Below are 20000 nucleotides of genomic sequence, written 5' to 3' on the forward strand. Positions count from 1 at the left end.
TATATATCCATCCATCCATCCATCCATCCATCCATCCATCCATCCATCCATTTTCTACCGCTTATTCCCTTCGGGGTCGTGGGGGGCGCTGGAGCCTATCTCAGCTACAATTGGGCGGAAGTCGGGGTACACCCAGGACGAGTCGCCACCTCCTCGCAGGGCCAACACAGATAGACAGACAACATTCACACTCACATTCACACACTAGGGCCAATTTAGTGTTGCCAATCAACCTATCCCCAGGTGCATGTCTATGGAGGTGGGAGGAAGCCGGAGTACCCGGAGAGAACCCACGCAGTCACGGGGAGAACATGCAAACTCCACACAGAAAGATCCCGAGCCCGGGATTAAACTCAGGACTACTCAGGACCTTCGTATTGTGAGGCTGACCGCACTAACCCCTCTTCCACCGTGCTGCCCATATATATATATATATATATATATATATATATATATATATATATATATATATATATATATATATATATATATATATATATATATATATACATATATATATATACATATATATATACATACATACATACATACATACATACATACATACATACATACATACATACATACATACATACATACATACATACATACATATATATATATATATATATATATATATATATATATATATATATATATATATATATATATATATATACACAGCCCGGCCCCCAGCCAAATTGTTTTAACCCAATGCGGCCCCCCGAGTCAAAAAGTTTGGGGACCCCTGATTTACAGCTTTCAATTAAACCTTCTTGTTGTCCTTTTCAGACATTTTGTAATGAGAAACTGAAGATATGTGCTGTACCATATTGTAACTGTATGTACAGTATGTTTAAAATACATAATCGATAATAAAACAATATTTTTACCATTGACAGTTTGCTGACATTGATTTGCTCCATTCATGCATATTTAAAATTGGATTATTCTGTTTTTATATGATATTGTAGTGACAGGTGTATTGTGTATGATTCTGAGCTGTGATTCAGGGGTTGGGCAATAGGAGGCAGTGGCATCTGCCTGGTATCGGCTGATACCAATACCGATACCAATCAAATGTATTAACTGTAAAGGTATTTATGATGAGTGCTATTTAAAATTTAACAATATCAACACAATATTTAAACTAGCGTTTGTTACAATAATTTTTTTTATCAAAACATAGTAGTACACAACAACTAAAAAAGAGCAAAAACTACTATCTACTACTCATTTAAATCATTTGACTTTTAAACTCAAAGTCCTCTTGTGTCCAGGCAATTGTTCCCTTAGTTTGATAACATTAAAAAAACAACAACAAAAAAGTTGTTTTCCGAAAAAAAAAGTATAATTCTAATCAATCAAATACTGATACTACCAATTTATGGATTGATCCACCCTCTCCTTACGTATTGTGTACTTATGGCCGTGACAATGCTGACACACCAACAGTTGTTGCTATATTATCTACTCTGTAGACTCCTATTAATTTCCTGTTAACAGCTGCTTACTTTCTGCTGTAACGCGGTTCCATCTACACTAAGCACTTTTTTCTTGTGTTGTTTCACTCGGCGTGTAACATGTTAAGCCTTGTCCTCCTTAGAATAACAAGAAATGCAGTTCATTAGCCGCAATGGCGGTGAAAAAAACTAATTTAGGGGCGAACCTTCACACTGTGTGTGGACATACATGATTAACTGATAGCCTGTAAGCTGGGGGACTCTAAATGTATAATGTAACAGCCAGAGGGGATTTGTGATCACCATTGAAAAGCATTAATCAACAATGGTGATCACATACTTTTTTATGAAAATACTGATCGGCGGCTGATCGGCACATCCCTATTTTTTAAAGTGTGCTAGCCAAATGAAGTTTGGAGTACGGGGTGCTTTTTCTTGACAACAATAAAAGACTAGTTTGTGCCTCATCATCATTCAGATTAAATTTCCAGAGAGCTGTTGTAAGTTTGTGGAACACTAGGTCTAGACTTCAATGAAATGTATGCGTTTGTAAATCTTTATTTTGGTAGTTAACAACATAAACTAAATTATGAGTAAAATCCATGTTAACCTAGCTAGGTCAATACTTTTATTTTGTATCTTACTTTTGCGCTGTGTGCATGTTTAAATGCTGTGTAACTAGACAGTAGCTATGTCACTTAGCGATAATGAGGACGTTGACAATATCACAACATATTGACAAACACACCAATTTTTCATAGAATTACACTTTTGGGTCTCAAATTTTATGCAAACAGCGGTCAACTAAGTATTGTATTTCAAAGTCGGACTAATTCTAGTAATAAAATAAATATGTTGGATGTTGAGGAGTTGTCGGTATAAGCTGGACGGCATTTAGAGAAACGTTTTACTGTACTATATTGCACTGTATAATATTCTTAATCACAGGTGCAGTTAATTATTTTTAATGACACATACAGTAGGTTACCTTAGTGTTGTTCAACTGGGCTAATCCAGTACAAGCATTTGCAAGCAGGAAGTCACCGCTCAGAACAGCCATCTTATTGCCAAACTCCATGTCCTTCAGTGGGCCATCACAAACCGTCAGTTCTTTCAAATTGACAATTCCACGATGCACCAGGAAAGCTGTGTGGATCAACTCTGTGATTTCAGCCAAATTTCGCTGACTAGAAAAAACACAAGAAAAAGCATACATTAAAAAACTCATAGCGGCTTAATTAATCGGCTTAATTAACGATTAATCGATTACAAAAAAGCTTCAAATTCATTACTGTTGCTTGATTAATTGTTTGAGTGTCACTAACAAAAATTATAAAGTGCAGACAGCATGGATTGCCCGGAACTTATATGCAAACTTTGTTTTAGCACGGCCAGTCAGCATAGAATTATGTCAGTAAATGCACATAAAAATAATTCTGATGATTCAAATGCCTCCTCTCTGCCACCTTATATGGTATGAGTGTCCCAATGATCCTAGGAGCTATGTTGTCTGGGGGCTTCTATGCCCCTTGGTAGGGTCTCCCAGGACAAACAGGTCCTAGGTGAGAGACCAGACAAAGAACAGCTCAAAGACCTCTATGAAAATAAACAATCAAAGACAGTTTTCCCTCACCCAGACGCGGGTCACCGAGCCCCCCTATGGAACCAGGCGTGGCGGTGAGGCTCGATGGCTTGATGTACCCATGAGGCCCACCCAGGCACAGCCCGAAAAGGCAATGTGGGTACCCCTCCAATTTGCTCACCACACATAGGAAGAGTCATAGAGGTCGGGTGCTCTGTGAGCTAGGCGGCAGCCGAAGGCAGGGCCCTTGGCGGTCCGATCCTCGGCTACAGAAGTTAGCTCTTGGGACGTGGAACGTCACTTCGCTGGGGGGAAGGAGCCTGAGCTGGTGCGCGAAGTGGAGAAGTTACGGCTGTATCTAGTCAGACTCATTTCAATGCACAGCAAGGGCTCTGGCACCAGTCCTCTCGAGATGGGCTGGACTCTCTTCCACTCTGGCGTTGCAAGCAGTGAGAGGCGACGGGCGAGGGTGGCAATACTGTACATTGGAGTTCAACCTAGTAGACGAGAAGGTAGCTTCCCTCTGCCTTCAGGTGAGGGGACGGGTCTTGACTGTTAATTGTGCTTACGCACCAAACAGCCGTTCAGAATATCTGCCCTTTTCTGATTGACTAGAGAGAGTACTAGAGAGTGCTCACCCAGGTGATTCCCTTGTTCTGCTGGGGGACTTCAACGCTCCCATTCGCAACAACAGTGAAACCTGGAGAGGCGTGATTGGGAGAAAAGGCCATCCGGATCTGAGCCTGAGTGACGTTTTGTTATTGGACTTTTGTGCTCGCCACAGATTATCCATAACGAACACCATCTAGTCGTGCATTGCGTCTGTGCTTGCAACTGCTGTGAAACCAACCCTTTTTCTGGATTAACTGACAAACGATATTGGATCACAAACCTCAAAAGAAAAAACATTTTTGGGTATGCATTTTTGATTGTCATTGACATACTTAGAATTCAAAGAGGACTTAAAGTTACCACTGTTTCGGCGCTGAACACCCAACAGCTATCCAAACGGCGCTAACAGTTGACAGCTGACGGGCTGCGAACAGTTGATTGACAAATCAGAGAATCAAGATTTGCCCTGGGTCATTACCATCATGCCACCAAAGAGAACAATTGTTGCTGAAGAGGTCAAAGACAAAGAAATCTCTCAACTTCTTGTCAGAGGAGGTGACTGCTGTCAGGACACAGCAGAAGCAGCTCCTCGGTCTTCTGGAGGAGGTAAAATCATTACGCTTCCAGAATGTACGTGTGAATCATGTATTTTTCTTATATTTGTTGGTTTCATTGTCTTTTAGTGAAGGACCAAAACAGCCTGACTAGTATTGTTAAGTCTTGCGCTAAGAATACCGGAGTAAAACTAGGAGACTTAAACTATTTCTGCAACCAGCAAAACCCTCCGAAAAGCAAAGAGCATTTTAGCCTTGCCGAGCCATGTCCTTGCGGGTGAATTCTCTCTGTTGCCTTCAGGGCGAAGTTATGCCCTTCCATTGTGTAAAACAAATCACTTCTCCAAATCATTCGTCCCCTCTGCACTCAGAGTCTAAAACTTTTAAATTATTCAGAGGGTTGTATTGTTTATATATTTATTGACTATTTATTGTGGGCCATGTGTAGGCTTTACGAACCACGACAACCTGCTTCTCAATACGAATTGCCCCTTGAGGGATCAATAACGTTTTTTGAATTGAATCCAGAAAATGACCGGCAAATACACAACTTAGAACGACAGACCTGCTATCAAAACGAGGTTTGTGAACAAAAAGAATAAAATCACACTTATGAAACAGGGACGCAAACTGAACAGAACAAATGTCTAAGTGAATAACCACCTTACGAATAAGAATGCAAACATTGCTAAAAAAGCAAGATAACTAAGAAAACAGCAAAAAATACAGCACAACTGGGTAACAAATTGTAAAATATTTATTAAACTGATTGGCTCTCCCGTGGAAGCAAAGGCGTTGGCAGTAAAGAAGCAATGAATAACTAGACAGACACTACACATGGACAATGAATCAATAAGACATGAAACAACAGGACTTTGAGAAGGACACAAATCCGACCACAAACTTTTTCTCACACATTTACAATAAATGCTTCTACTACACAACAGAACACTAAAATACAAATATTGCATCTGACAACAAACTAATAATTATTCACATCAATAGCAGAAGTTTGTATACAAACACCAATAACATTCAACACTATCTGAATCTATTCAAATAACATTTTTAAAGTAATTGCGATCTCAAGAACCTGGATTAAGGAGGAGACAGAAATAGATTTTGACCTGGAAGGATATGAACTAAACTTCATCAACAGAAACAATAAGAGTGGATGAGTAGCTATGTATGTGGACAAACATCTGGATTACAAAGGGGTGAAAAATATTTCATTTGCAATTAAAATATCTTGGAATGCATAACGATTGAAATATGTCATGAAAAAAACAAAAACGTATTAGTCAGTTGTACAAACCCCGTTTCCATATGAGTTGGGAAATTGTGTTAGATGTAAATATAAACGGAATACAAAGATTTGCAAATCATTTTCAACCCATATTCAGTTGAATATGCTACAAAGACAACATATTTGATGTTCAAACTGACAAACATTTTTTTTGCAAATAATCATTAAATTTAGAATTGGATGGCAGAAACACATGACAAAGAAGTTGGGAAAGGTGGCAATAAATACTGATAAAGTTGAGGAATGCTCATCAAACACTTATTTGGAACATCCCACAGGTGAACAGGCAAATTGGGAACAGGTGGGTGCCATGATTGGGTATAAAAGTAGATTCCATGAAATGCTCAGTCATTCACAAACAAGGATGGGGCGAGGGTCACCACTTTGTCAACAAATGCGTGAGCAAATTGTTGAACAGTTTAAGAAAAACCTTTCTCAACCAGCTATTGCAAGGAATTTAGGGGTTTCACCATCTACGCTCCGTAATATCATCAAAGGGTTCAGAGAATCTGGAGAAATCACTGCACGTAAGCAGCTAAGCCTGTGACCTTCGATCCCTCAGGCTGTACTGCATCAACGAGCGACATCAGTGTGTAAAGGATATCACCACATGGGCTCAGGAACACTTCAGAAACCCAATGTCAGTAACTGCAGTTGGTCGCTACATCTGTAAGTGCAAGTTAAAACTTTCTTATGCAAGGCGAAAACCGTTTATCAACAACACCCAGAAACACTGTCGGCTTCGCTGGGCCTGAGCTCATCTAAGATGGACTGATACAAAGTGGAAAAGTGTTCTGTGGTCTGACGAGTCCACATTTCAAATTGTTTTTGGAAACTGTGGACGTCGTGTCCTCCGGACCAAAGAGGAAAAGAACCATCCGGATTGTTATAGGCGCAAAGTTGAAAAGCCAGCATCTGTGATGGTATGGGGGTGTATTAGTGCCCAAGACATGGGTAACTTACACATCTGTGAAGGCGCCATTAATGCTGAAAGGTACATACAGGTTTTGGAGCAACTTATGTTGCCATCCAAGCAACGCTACCATGGACGCCCCTGCTTATTTCAGCAAGACAATGCCAAGCCACGTGTTACATCAACGTGGCTTCATAGTAAAAGAGTGCGGGTACTGGACTGGCCTGCCTGTAGTCCAGACCTGTCTCCCATTGGAAAATGTGTGGCGCATTATGAAGCCTAAAATACCACAACGGAGACCCCCGGACTGTTGAACAACTTAAGCTGTACATCAAGCAAGAATGGGAAAGAATTCCACCTGAGAAGCTTAAAAAATGTGTCTCCTCAGTGCCAAAACGTTTACTGAGTGATGTTAAAAGGAAAGGCCATGTAACACAGTGGTGAACATGCCCTTTCCCAACTACTTTGGCACGTGATGCAGCCATGAGTTAATTATTATTTGCAAAAAAAAAATAAAGTTTATGAGTTTGAACATCAAATATCTTGTCTTTGTAGTGCATTCAATTGAATATGGGTTGAAAAGGATTTGCAAATCATTGTATTCCGTTTATATTTACATCTAACATAATTTCCCAACTCATATGGAAACGGGGTTTGTATATATCGAACACCTCAGTCAAACATTGGAAGATTTGAGGACTGGATTAACACATTTTTTACAGAAATGAGACAGAAGGTAATATTCATATGTGGGGGATAACAATATTGACCTCTTGAACCCTAACAAGCAAAAGAATATTGATGACTTCATAGATAAGATGTATAGTATATGTTAAAATCACAAGCTAAAATCACAAGACCAAGCAGAATCACAAGTCACTGTGCCACGCTTATTGATATAATTTTTACAAATGATTTTGATAATACTACAAAGTGGTCTGCTAATAACTGACATCAGTGATCATTTACCAGTTTTAACAATATATGAAGGAAACTACAAGAGGTGGAGCATAGATAACAAAAATAATTTCAAAGAATATGCACAGAGGAAAGTATGAACACTTTAAAGAATGATCTCAAAGAACAACATTGGGACATGTGTATAGTAAAAATTATGTAGATTATGAATATGGTATTTTTAATACTTTCATGATGCTTTATGACAAACATTGTTAATGGAAACAACTCATAAAAAACCATGTGAGCAATCAACCATGGATGACAAAGGACTGAAAAATGCATGTAACAAAAAATAATACACTTTATAGAACATTATAAATACAAAGATCTATACAGAAAAAAAAGTACAAAAAGTACTTACAAACTAACCAGCATATTACAAACATGTAGAAAATAATATTACTGTCAATTACTAGACAAGAACAAAAATTGCACAAGAGCAACATGGTGCTCAACTCCATGTTCCTCAATAATGTGACAGTAGAGGAAATAATCAAAATTGTAAAGAAATGTAAATCCAAGACCTCAACTGACTGTCATGGAATTGCTATGAAAGTGATACAAACAGTTATTGAAGAAATTACAGAACAATTGATGTATAGCAGCAATTTATCATTTCAAACTGGCACATTCCCAGATTAAATGAAAATAACAAAAATAGTACCGATTCACAAGACTGGAGACAACAATTTACAGGCCTGTTTATTTACTAGCACAATTTTTGAAAATCATTGGAAAATTATTCAACAACACATACGACTAATTAATGAACAAAAGTGGAACATTCACAGAGAACCAATATAGTTACAGAGCCAACATTTCAACATCAAGGGCATTAATCAAAATAACAGAGGAAATTACTAATGCGATAGATGGTAAACAGTGTGCAGCAACAGTATTTATGGATCTAACAAAAGCATTTGACACGATTAATCATAATATCTTAATAAACAAATTAGAACAGTATGGCATAGGAGGATTGGTTTTGAACTGGGTGTACCTCGCCTACCGTCCAAATGCAGCTGAGATAGGCTCCAGCACCCCCCGCAACCCCGAAAGGGACAAGCGGTAGAAAATGGATGGATGGATGGATGAAAAGCTACTTAACCAACAGAAAGCAATACGTAAAGTTAGGTGAAAATATGTCAACAGCACTAAATATGTCTTGCAGCGTACCCACCAAAATGGTTTAATCTTTATAAAAACAACATTTGTAAAATTACGAAGGACTTAAAGTTAGTGTTATTTGCAGACGACACGACTGTGTTTTGTTCAGGAGAGAACACACAGAAGCTCATACAAACAATAACAGAATAAATGAACAAATTAAAAAGATAGTTAAACAAAAACGGACTCTCTCTAAATCTCAGTATATCTAAAATAATGCTATTCGGTAACAGTCAATAAGAAAGTCAAACAAATACAAATAGACGGAATACACACTGAATGACTAAAATAAATAACATTTTGGGGTGTGATAATAGGTGATAAAATGAACAGGAAATCTCATATAAAAAATATACAACATAAGGCGGCAAGAAATATTTCAATGAATAAAGCAAAATATGTTCTAGACCAAAAATCACTCCATATTCTCTACTGCTCGCGAGTGTTACCATATCTGAGTTATTGTGCAGAAATATGGGGAAATAATTACAGAGGTACACTACAGTCATGACCCATGTTACAAAAAAGGTCAGTTAGGATAATACAGTTGTGGTCAAAAGTTTACATACACTTGTAAAGAACATAATGTCATGGCTGTCTTGAGTTTCCAATCATTTCTACAAATCTTATTTTTGTGTGATAGAGTGATTGGAGCTCATACTTGTTTGTCACAAAAAACATTCATGAAGTTTGGTTCTTTTATGAATTTATTATGGGTCTACTGAAAATGTGACCAAATCTGCTGGGTCAAAAGTATACATACAGCAATGTTAATATTTGGTTACATGTCCCTTGGCAAGTTTCACTGCAATAAGGCGCTTTTGGTAGCCATCCACAAGCTTCTGGCAAGCTTCTGGTTGAATTTTTGACCACTCCTCTTGACAAAATTGGTGCAGTTCAGCTAAATTTGTTGGTTTTCTGACATGGACTTGTTTCTTCAACATTGTCCACACGTTTAAATCAGGACTTTGGGAAGGCCATTCTAAAACCTTAATTCTAGCCTGATTTAGCCATTCCTTTACCACTTTTGATGTGTGTTTGGGGTCATTGTCCTGTTGGAACACCCAACTGCGCCCAAGACCCAACCTCCGGCCTGATGATTTTAGGTTGTCCTGAAGAATTTGGAAGTAATCCTCCTTTTTCATTGTCCCATTTAAAGCACCAGTTCCATTGGCAGCAAAACAGGTCCAGAGCATATTACTACCACCACCATGCTTGACGGTAGGTTAGGTGTTCCTGGGATTAAAGGCCTCACCTTTTCTCCTCCAAACATATTTCTGGGTATTGTGGCCAAACAGCTCGATTTTTGTTTCATCTGACATCACATGGACAAAGATAAGACCTTCTGGAGGAAAATTCTGTCGTCAGATGAAACAAAATTGAGCTGACTAGCAGAGTCTCCTGTCAGAGAGAGTTTCAATTCCCACCTGCGGAAGAACTTCGAACATGTCATGAGCGAGGCGCTGGACATTGAGTCCGAGTGACCATGTTCCGTGCCTCTATAGTTGAAGCAGCCGATCATAACTGCCTTCTCTTCGGTGCAATAACCCATTCCACCAACCACCCTGTTTCATGTCGATATTCATGTACATATTCATTTCACCCTCTGTATAGAGTGTACACTTGTTTTATCGCACTGTATGGAATGGCCTCAATCTCGATACCCTGCGTAATGACAATAAAGCTGATTCTGATTCTGATTCTGAGCTGTGGCTTCAAGGTGGTTGGTGCCTGCTGTGGCGGTAATCCCAGAACCTGCAGTCAAGCTGAAGAAGGAGTACTATTGGGTCCTTTTGGCCTATGGGACTACAGAGGCAGCGGACAGGTACTATCAGGCTAAGTGGCTTGCTGCTTTGGCGGTCGCAGAGGCAAAAATTCGGACATGGGAGGAGTTCGGAGAAGCCATGAAAACGACTTCCGGACAGCTTCGAAGCGATTCTGGACCACCATCCGCAGTCTCAGTAGGGGGAAGCAGTGCACTGTCAACACCCCATGCATGGTGGGGATGGTGTGCTGCTGACCTGGACTCGGTTAGGGCATCTACTCAGGATGCTCCCCGGCTGCCCTCCTGGAAGGGTGTTTAGGGCACGTCTGGCCGGTCGGAGGCCACGGGGAAGACATATGACATGTTGGGGAGACTATGTCTCCCAGCTGGCCTGGGAACTGCTCTGGATCCTCAGAGAGAAGCTGGACGAAGTGGCTGGGGAGAGGAAAGTCTGGGCTTAGTGCTTAGACTGCTGCTATGGCGACCCCACCTCGGATAATCAGAAGAAGATAGATGGATGAATGGATAGATTCAGATACTAAAATACTAATCAATAAAAGGAGGAAATTAAAAAAACTATATAAAAAGAGAAAATGGGTACTAAAAGGCATAAAACGGCATTGGTTTTGCTTCTGAGTAGTTGTGTTGAAAATTAAAATACATTTATCATTAGCATATAACAACCATTTTTGATTGTGCGAGTCTTTGAATAGAGCCTTTCAGGGCAGCCTTAGGGAGGATATAATCAAATGTTGATTCAGTCATTGGTGGGGGATAATTAGGCCCCTCTCCATATGGAAGGAGCTCACGGCGCTGCGACAGGAGGGATTCATCCAGACAGGGTCGGGTGCCCTGATAGCCACTTACCTTTTTTCTGCCACAGTGAGAATCTGATGAGCCTACCTTGCTTCCAGAGTCACACACACACAAACAGATGCACACACACACACCTTGTATGTAGCCAGGTAATTACAATGTTCAATGTCAGTTAAAAAAAAAGATGTGATTAACATTCAATAATGTCATCTATTTTCCTTTTCCTCAATCACACCCATTGTCTGCCTGGTTTCTATGCTGAGTGTTGCAGCTCAACACAATGCTCTCCCTTGAGGAAAGTTAATAGGTTGAAGCTTCAAATGAGTGGAAAAGATGTTCTTTGACAGTGGCTTGTTCTCAAGGTGTCGCTCTTGACAGCTTTCGAGAGGCGAAACCATTGTTAAAAAAAAAGAAAAGAGTTGTGGCTCATTTAAATATAATTGTAAAATGTAGCCAAATCCAAGAGACGACCATAATCAGAGACTGAATACTCCAACTATCTTGCATTATGATAGGGTAATACACCTTTCAGATGATTCAAACTGATGCAGTAGGATACTGTAGGAAGTTGTATTTTTTAACAGATAGCTCAAACTTGGAATGGGCAAAAAACAAACACACAATACAACTCATGCTGTGGTTGCGTGTGTGCTAGGGCTGCAACGATTATTTGCTGCAATTGATTAATTGTTTGAGTAACTAATGAAAATGGTAAAATCCAGGCCACAGGGAGTGCCTGGAACATAGTTTATGCACTAACGTTGCAATAGAGCGCACACGAGAACAGTGTCACGTGAGTGTCGTGATCTGTGGAGTGGCAAACTGCAGAACGTTTTTATGACAGGAGTATTTATGCACACATGCAGAAAAGTGCAATTTCAATGTTGGTGATGTGCATTTATTAGAAAGTAGAATGAAAGTTACGTATGGCAAGCAGATTTTTTTTTGTTTATCTTAACTATTTTCCCTGAAATACACATTGAGGGTATAAAGCAGGGGTCGGCAACCTTTACCACTCAAAGAGACATTTTGACAAGTTTCACAAATTAAAGAAAACAATGGGAGCCACAAAACTCTTGAAAATTTAAAACAAAATAACACTGCATACAAAGCTTTTTTTGCTTTGTGCTATGTTTTAACCAGGGGTCTCAGACACACGCCCCGGCCCGCACCTTAATATACAAATTTAATGATAGTGCGACCCGCGATTGCGCCTGATAGCGTCATACTTGCCAACCCTCTCAATTTATCCGGGAGATTCCCGAGTTCCAGGGCGTGATGGTACTGCCTTTAGCGTCCTCTACAGCCTGCTCCAACAGCGTACCTGCTCGGCCACATGTTGAATGCAGCTTCAGCATGCTCAGTGCACACGTAAGTGACAGCAAGGCCTACTTGTTCAACAGACACACAGCTTACACTGACGGTGATCGTATATAACAACTTTAACACTGTTACGTTACAAATATGCGCCACACTGTGAACCCACACCAAAAAAGAATGACAAACACATTTCTGGAGAACATCCGCGCTGTAACACAACATAAACACAACAAAACAAACACCCAGAATCCCATGCAGCCCTAACTCTTCCGGTCTACCCCCCCCCCCCCCCTACCACCAAACCCCGCCCACCTCAACCGACGCACGGAGGGAGGGGGGGGGGGTGTATAATGTAGACTGGCTGCATGGGATTCTGGGTATTTGCTGTGTTGTGTTTTTGTTGTGTTACGGTGCGAAGGTTCTCCAGAAATGTGTTTGTCATTCTTTTTTGGTGTGGGTTCACAGTGTGGCGCATATTTGTAACGTAACAGTTTTAAAGTTGTTTTAAACGGTTACCGTCAGTGTAAGCTGTGTGGCTGTTGACCAAGTATGCCTTGCTGTCTCCTACGTTGGCAAGCAGAAGCTGCGTACAACATGTGGCTGGGCTGGCATGCAATTTGTGCAGGCTATAGAGGACAATTATTGCAGTACCGCTAAGGTACACTCTTAATTCAATTGTTAGGGTGAAAATCGGAGAATATTAACCCCGGGAGATCACTAGGAGAGGCACTGACGTCCGTAAAACTCCAGGGAAAACCGGGAGGGTCGGCAAGTATGCAGCTGAGCCGCATCAGAGTGGTCAAAGAGCCGCATGCGGCTCCGGAGCCGCGGGTTGCCGACCCCTGGTATAAAGGATGCTGTATCCGACTACTCTATTAATCAAACAATCTAATCCATAAATTCCTAAATTACAAAAATAATCAACATCAGCAGCCCAAGCGACGGTTTAGCTCTGCTGTCCTGGTTCTACATGCTACCCTAGTAGTATGCTGACATTTTCATTAATGGCTAGCATGAAAATGACTTGAGAATCTTTACAACAAATGGCACATTATTTCTGTGCTGAAAATGCATATTTTTTTCCCATTACACAATCAACCCTTGAGTTTCCATTACAATAAATACTTAACAAGCAACCTCTAAGCTCAAGACCTGTGCCATTGATGCTTTCAAACGACACAATTATTCTTAAATAGGGGAAAGTATCGCTCTACAAACACCATTCTGTGCTTTCCAGGCATCAAAGTAGCTTTTGTTTGACTGTCTTATTTAGTTTTATTACTGACTGTTTATGCTGGTATGATAGGATAGGAATGTTAATGTTAAACATTGCTTATACATCTAATGCAAATCTGAACCCGGAATAAATAATTCGCTTTGAATTAGTTGTTGGAAATGTTTTACATTTTAATTACAAATCAATGGAGATTGTGCTTGACTTTCACAAAAAAATGGCAAGGTTTGGCAAGTAATGGTATAGTTTATTTTCCATCCATCCATTTTCTACTGCTTATTCCCTTCGGGTCGCTGGAGCCTATCTCAGCTACAATCGGGCGGAAGGCGGGGTACAAACTGGACAAGTCGCCACCTCATCACAGGGCCAACACAGATAGACAGACAACATTCACACTCACATTCACATTCACACACTAGGGCCAATTTAGTGTTGCCAATCAACCTATCCCCAGGTGCATGTCTTTGGAGGTGGGAGGAAGCCGGAGTACCCGGAGGGAAACCATGCAGTCACGCGAAGAACATGCAAACTCCACACAGAAAGATCCCGAGCCCGGGATTGAACTCAGGACTACTCAGGACCTTCGTATTGTGAGGCAGACGCACTAACCCCTCCTCCACCGTGTTTTTGAGACACTAAAAATGGCTTCATTCATTTTCGTCCTACTAAATTTTGGGAGATCATATGGTAAATATTGAATGTGAATCAACAACTCACAATTCGATTCTGGCAATATATTGAGTGTAAAAGTTATTAAAAAACATTTTAAAACAGGTTAGATGTTACAAAAGCTCCTCTTGGCTGTTGGCTTATTCGTACAATGAGTAAGCGCAGGGATGGCCTAAAAAATCGTCTATCTAAATTGATTAAAAATTACATTTAGGAAAAATACATTTAAAGTTTTTTTTAATGTTTTTTTCTGATTGTTTTACAACATGATATTTATCCATCCATCCATTTTCTACTGCTTATCTTCATTGAAAAGTACAGTGCTTTTCCTATAAAAATAAGGGCATTTCAATGTGACCCCAAACTTTTGAACGGTAGTGTACATATGCAAACATTTACATATGCATACATATTACATACATATGTATACATATATACATACGTATACATACAGTATATGTATATAAACACACATATATACTGTATGTATATATAGACATATATCTATATATATACACTTATATATGTATATATATATACATATATACTGTATGTGTATATATATAAATAAATATATATATATATATATATATATATATATATATATATATATATATGTATATATACATACATTTATATATGTATATATATACACGCACATATATATATATATATATATATATATATATATACACACATACATATATATTTATACACACATACATATACATTTATATATACACACATACATATGTATGTATGTCCTTATTTTTTAAGGAAAAGCACTGTACTTTTCAATGAAGATAACTTTAAACTAGTCTTAACTTGAAAGAAATACACTCTATACATTGCTAATGTGGTAAATGACTATTCTAGCTGCAAATGTCTGGTTTTTGGTGCAATATCTACATAGGTGTATAGAGGCCCATTTCCAGCAACTATCACTCCAGTGTTCTAATGGTACAATGTGTTTGCTCATTGGCTCAGAAGGCTAATTGATGATTATAAAACCCTTGTGCAATCATGTTCACACATCTGAAAACAGTTTAGCTCGTTACAGAAGCTACAAAACTGACCTTCCTTTGAGCAGATTGAGTTTCTGGAGCATCACATTTGTGGGGTCAATTAAACGCTCAAAATGGCCAGAAAAAGAGAACTTTCATCTGAAACTCGACAGTCTATTCTTGTTCTTAGAAATGAAGGCTATTCCACAAAATTGTTTGGGTGACCCCAAACTTTTGAACGGTAGTGTATACACACACATACATATATACTGTATACACACATACATATATCTATATACACACACACACATATCTATATACACACACACACACACACACACACACACACACACACACACACACACACACACACACACACACACACACACACACACACACACACACACACACACACACACACACACGCACGCACGCACGCACGCACGCACGCACACACACACACACACACACACTTGAAAGATACATCTCCTGGATGCACTGGGACACATCCTCAGTGATGTATCCTGGATTCATTGGGTGTTTCGGGTCTCGCAACATCAGAGACCCTCATCCAGGCGACCCAGCCGGGGTGATCAAGTCCCTGCTTGTGTCCCAGTAGCAACCCACGGATCTGCCCTTTTCAGCCACAACCACCTCGTGGCTTTCTCTGCCGTTTTACTTGCGGATTGAATGGCCCTCCTTTGGGCCGCCCCTGTGACTCCCAATCGGCCAAGGACTTTGCAGAGGGAGCGTCCTGCAAAGCCACGGCAGAAAACTTCTATTGGCTCATAGAAAGTCCTCCAGCCCCTGCACTCCTCCACCAGTTCCTGATACTTGGCACATTTCCTTTTGTTGGCTTCCTCAATCCGCTCCTCCCAATGCACTGTTAGTTCCAGCATGATCAGGTGTTTCGAAGCATTTAAGATGATGATCATGTCTGGCCGGAGAGATGTTGTTGCAATGTGCTGGGGGGAACCTCAGTTGTTTTCCCAGGTCAACGTGTAGCTGCCAATCAGGGGCTGAGTGAAGGAGTCCTATTGTTGTCTGTGGACGTGCACGAGGTCTCTCTCCAGCTTTGATGAATGAGATTGCCTTCTTTGGCACATGATGTTGCTTGCTGGTGCTGATGGCTGAGGCTATGCTCTCAGCAACTGCTTTGAGTACCTGGTCATAGCGCCAGCGACCATCAGCCAGGGACTTTGGGCAACTGCTGAGGAGATGTTCCAAGGAGCCTCTTCCGGAGCAGAGGGAGCAGGAGGGTGTCTCGCTCTTCCCCCACACATGGAAGTTTGCTGGGCTAAGGAGGGAATCGTAGACTGCTGCCACGAGGAACCGGATGCGGTGGGGGTCTGCCTGCATGATGTTTGACCAAGTGACTTTGCCCCGCTCTTCCTCCAAGCCTGCCCGGACCTCCTCCTGGAGTAGATGTCGTCTGTCTTTGCCCCGGGCCTGGCTGACTTGGGTCTTTGGGAAGTAGCGCAAGCCTGCTCTCCCTGTTGTCACGGCCCCAACCAGTGCCTTTTGCCTAAGGGGTGACTCAGCCACCTCCACTACCTTTTCTGCCTTCCACATCCTTCCTGTCCTCACTTCAATCCCGGCTGATGGCACCTTGCAGTCCCTGGAGTCTCTGTACTGTAGGGCTTCTCTTGTGCGTGCCACCTTGAATTCTTCAGTGATCCCACTGAAGGGTAGCTGCAGAATGTTGCTTGTCCCGTACAGGGCAGCGCTGTTGAGGCTGCGGGGGAGACCCAGCCACTTCCGCAGAAAGCTGCTGATCTTCCTTTCAAAGGATCCCACTGTTGTTACTGGAACTGCATATACAAGGGGAGGCCACGGGACTCTGGGTAGGATGGAGTGCTGGTAGATCCAGGCTTTGAATCTACCAGGTAGGCCAGACTTGTCTACTTTGGTGAGGCACCATGCAAGCTCTTCAGTAGACTTCTGGATAGCAGCAGAATTCTTCAGGCTGGAGTCAAAGAGCTTTCCCAAGCTCTTGACTGGTTGCGCCGTGATGGATGGAATGACCGTTCCTGAGATTGAGAACCGAAATTTGTCGACCACCTTCCACCTCTTCAGCACCATGGACCTTGACTTTGCGGGCTTGAAACTCATCCTGGCCCATCCAATGAGCCTCTCCAATCCCTGCAAAATCCACCTTCTCCCTGGGACTGATGTTGTTGTGATGGTAAGGTCGTCCATATAAGCTCTAATGGGGGGCTGTCGAACACCTGATCTGGATAGAGGCCCTCTGAAATTCCACCTCAGCAGACTTTACCACCATATTCATCGTATTCATCGCTAGTGCAAAAAGGACAATGGAGATGGTGCATCCTGTTATTATTCCCTTCAAGGCGATGCCAGTCAGAGGTTATTGACCCAGAAGTGATCCGGAGCCTGAAGTTATTGATAGAATCCAGGATCAAGTCCTTGATCTTGCTGGGAACATGATGGCGGTGCAGCGCAAGCTCAACTAGCTTGTGTGGGATGGACCCATAGGCGTTAGTCAGGTCCAACCACAACACAGCAAGTTTCCCTCTGCTCTCATGGGCCTCTCTGATGAGCTGTGTGACGACACCGTTGTGCTCTAGACCAGTGGTCCCCAACCAGGCACAAGAAATAAAAAATAAAAAATAATTTTTTTAAATTTATTTTTTATTAAATCAACATAAAAAACACAATATATACATTATATATCAATATAGATCAATACAGTCTGCAGGGATACAGTCTGTAAGCACACATGATTGTATTTCTTTATAAAAAATAAATAAACATTAAAAAAATACCATACCCATTTAGAGTGATGTGATAATCAAACACTCTAGAAGTCTAGAATGAAAGAGTATATAAGAGAATTGACAGCAATGTTCCCTCTAAGGTGCGCGCCTGTGCAATTGCGCACTGCTCAAGCGTCCTCTGCGCACGGCAAATCTATGACACGCACAAAATCAAATAAAAAAATAAGTGCATAACAATTTTCGACACGACACGACAGAGAAAACACTTTTCGTCATCCTTGTTCAAATATTGTAACGTCTGTCGAGACGTTTTGAGGACATGAATTCCATCCATCACTTTACTGAGCAAAACTCTTTATTGTCGGCCATAAACACATCACCAAAACATTAGTAAAAAAAATGATATCTAGCAAAAGTGGTCATTTTCTGCAGTACAAACCAGACCAAAAGCAACTTTGTTATATCAACAGCAGCCGCTCGCTCTTTCTCACTTGCGCCAACACATGCACATATGGCACTTAGCCAGTGATGCGTTTACAGCCACACAAGAAGTCGGACAACTCCAACACCACACATAAAGTGTAATTTCAGGTCGTTACTCTATGATTTACCAATCAAATGTGTGCTTATTCTACTGTCATTTATGAGGAATCTTAATTTATAAATATGAATCATTAAATGCTGTTAGTATATTAAATAAATACTAATAAAAATATATTTTTTTACAAACAGGAAGTTGCAGGAATGTACACATGATCCCCTGCTTACATCTCATTGTGCAACATGTGAATGTTTTAATGGGAACTAAATGCAATGTCTGAAAGGGCTACAAATTATTTCCAAAGCAGGACCTCCACCCAGACAAACAATACAAGTACACAGTTACTAAATAAATGATAAATGGGTTGTCCTTCTATAGCGCTTTTCTACCTTCAAGGTACTCAAAGCGCTTTGACAGTATTTCCACATTCACCCATTCACACACACATTCACACACTGATGGCGGGAGCTGCCATGCAAGGCGCTAACCAGCACCCATCAGGAGCAAGGGTGAAGTGTCTTGCCCAAGGACACAACGGACGTGACTAGGATGGTAGAAGGTGGGGATTGAACCCCAGTAACAAGCAACCCTCCGATTGCTGGCACGGCCACTCTACCAACTTCGCCACGCAATATTTTTTGTTATTGTCATTGTAAGTGGGCCTAAACACTTATATTAGAAATGGAAATGAATGCTGTCATTTGATTATAATAATAAGAGAATGTTGTCTGTCTATCTGTGTTGGCCCTGCGATGAGGTGGGAACTTGTCCAGGGTGTACCCCGCCTTCCGCCCGAATGCAGCTGAGATAGGCTCCAGCGACTCCGAAAGGGACAAGCGGTAGAAAACGGATGGATGGATGGAGATGTAACTTGTTATTTAGTCAAGTTTGGGACAGGTGTGCTGCTGGTGTAGCCACAGTGTGCATGTCTGATGTTGCTCACATGGGCTCCACTGAATGCTCAGCGAGTTTTTGCGTTTGCTCACATACATGAAAAATTAGAGGGAACATTGATTGACAGAGTGTGTACCTTCAGCGCTGAATGATGAGCAGAGGCAGAGTTAATCCTTAAGTGGTGGTGGCGGAGGGAAAGTCATTGGAGTCTCTGTCTCTCTTTACTAGCTACGTCGAAGCATGTTGCTTATGTAGCTTGTTTCAGCAGATTTGAATTGCTGTTGTTGGCAGTAGATGGGATCTTTGATCCAAAGCACAATTTACATTCAACTAAAATGTTATTTTTCTTTGTGTTTGACAAAAGAAAAGTAGTCAAAATATCTCCATGTCAACAAACTCGACTTCTGGCTCCGCCATGTTCTGGGATGTTTGGAGTCTAGATTTGAGGGTTTTGGAGGTGCT

General features: G+C 41.0%; 1 protein-coding gene across 3 annotated transcripts in view; it reads right to left on the reverse strand.

Annotated features, from left to right (window-relative positions):
* pdss2 (prenyl (decaprenyl) diphosphate synthase, subunit 2) overlaps nucleotides 1–20000 on the reverse strand; it is an 86323-nt gene that overhangs the window by 23697 nt on the left and 42626 nt on the right. For all 3 annotated transcript variants that reach the window (XM_062041706.1, XM_062041705.1, XM_062041704.1), the window contains exon 3: nucleotides 2452–2650. In XM_062041706.1, the coding sequence (XP_061897690.1) occupies nucleotides 2452–2650 (199 nt within the window). The remainder of the gene's footprint in view (nucleotides 1–2451; nucleotides 2651–20000) is intronic.

Source organism: Entelurus aequoreus, linkage group LG03 (assembly GCF_033978785.1).
Source record: "Entelurus aequoreus isolate RoL-2023_Sb linkage group LG03, RoL_Eaeq_v1.1, whole genome shotgun sequence".
In the NCBI taxonomy this organism is placed as follows: domain Eukaryota; kingdom Metazoa; phylum Chordata; class Actinopteri; order Syngnathiformes; family Syngnathidae; genus Entelurus; species Entelurus aequoreus.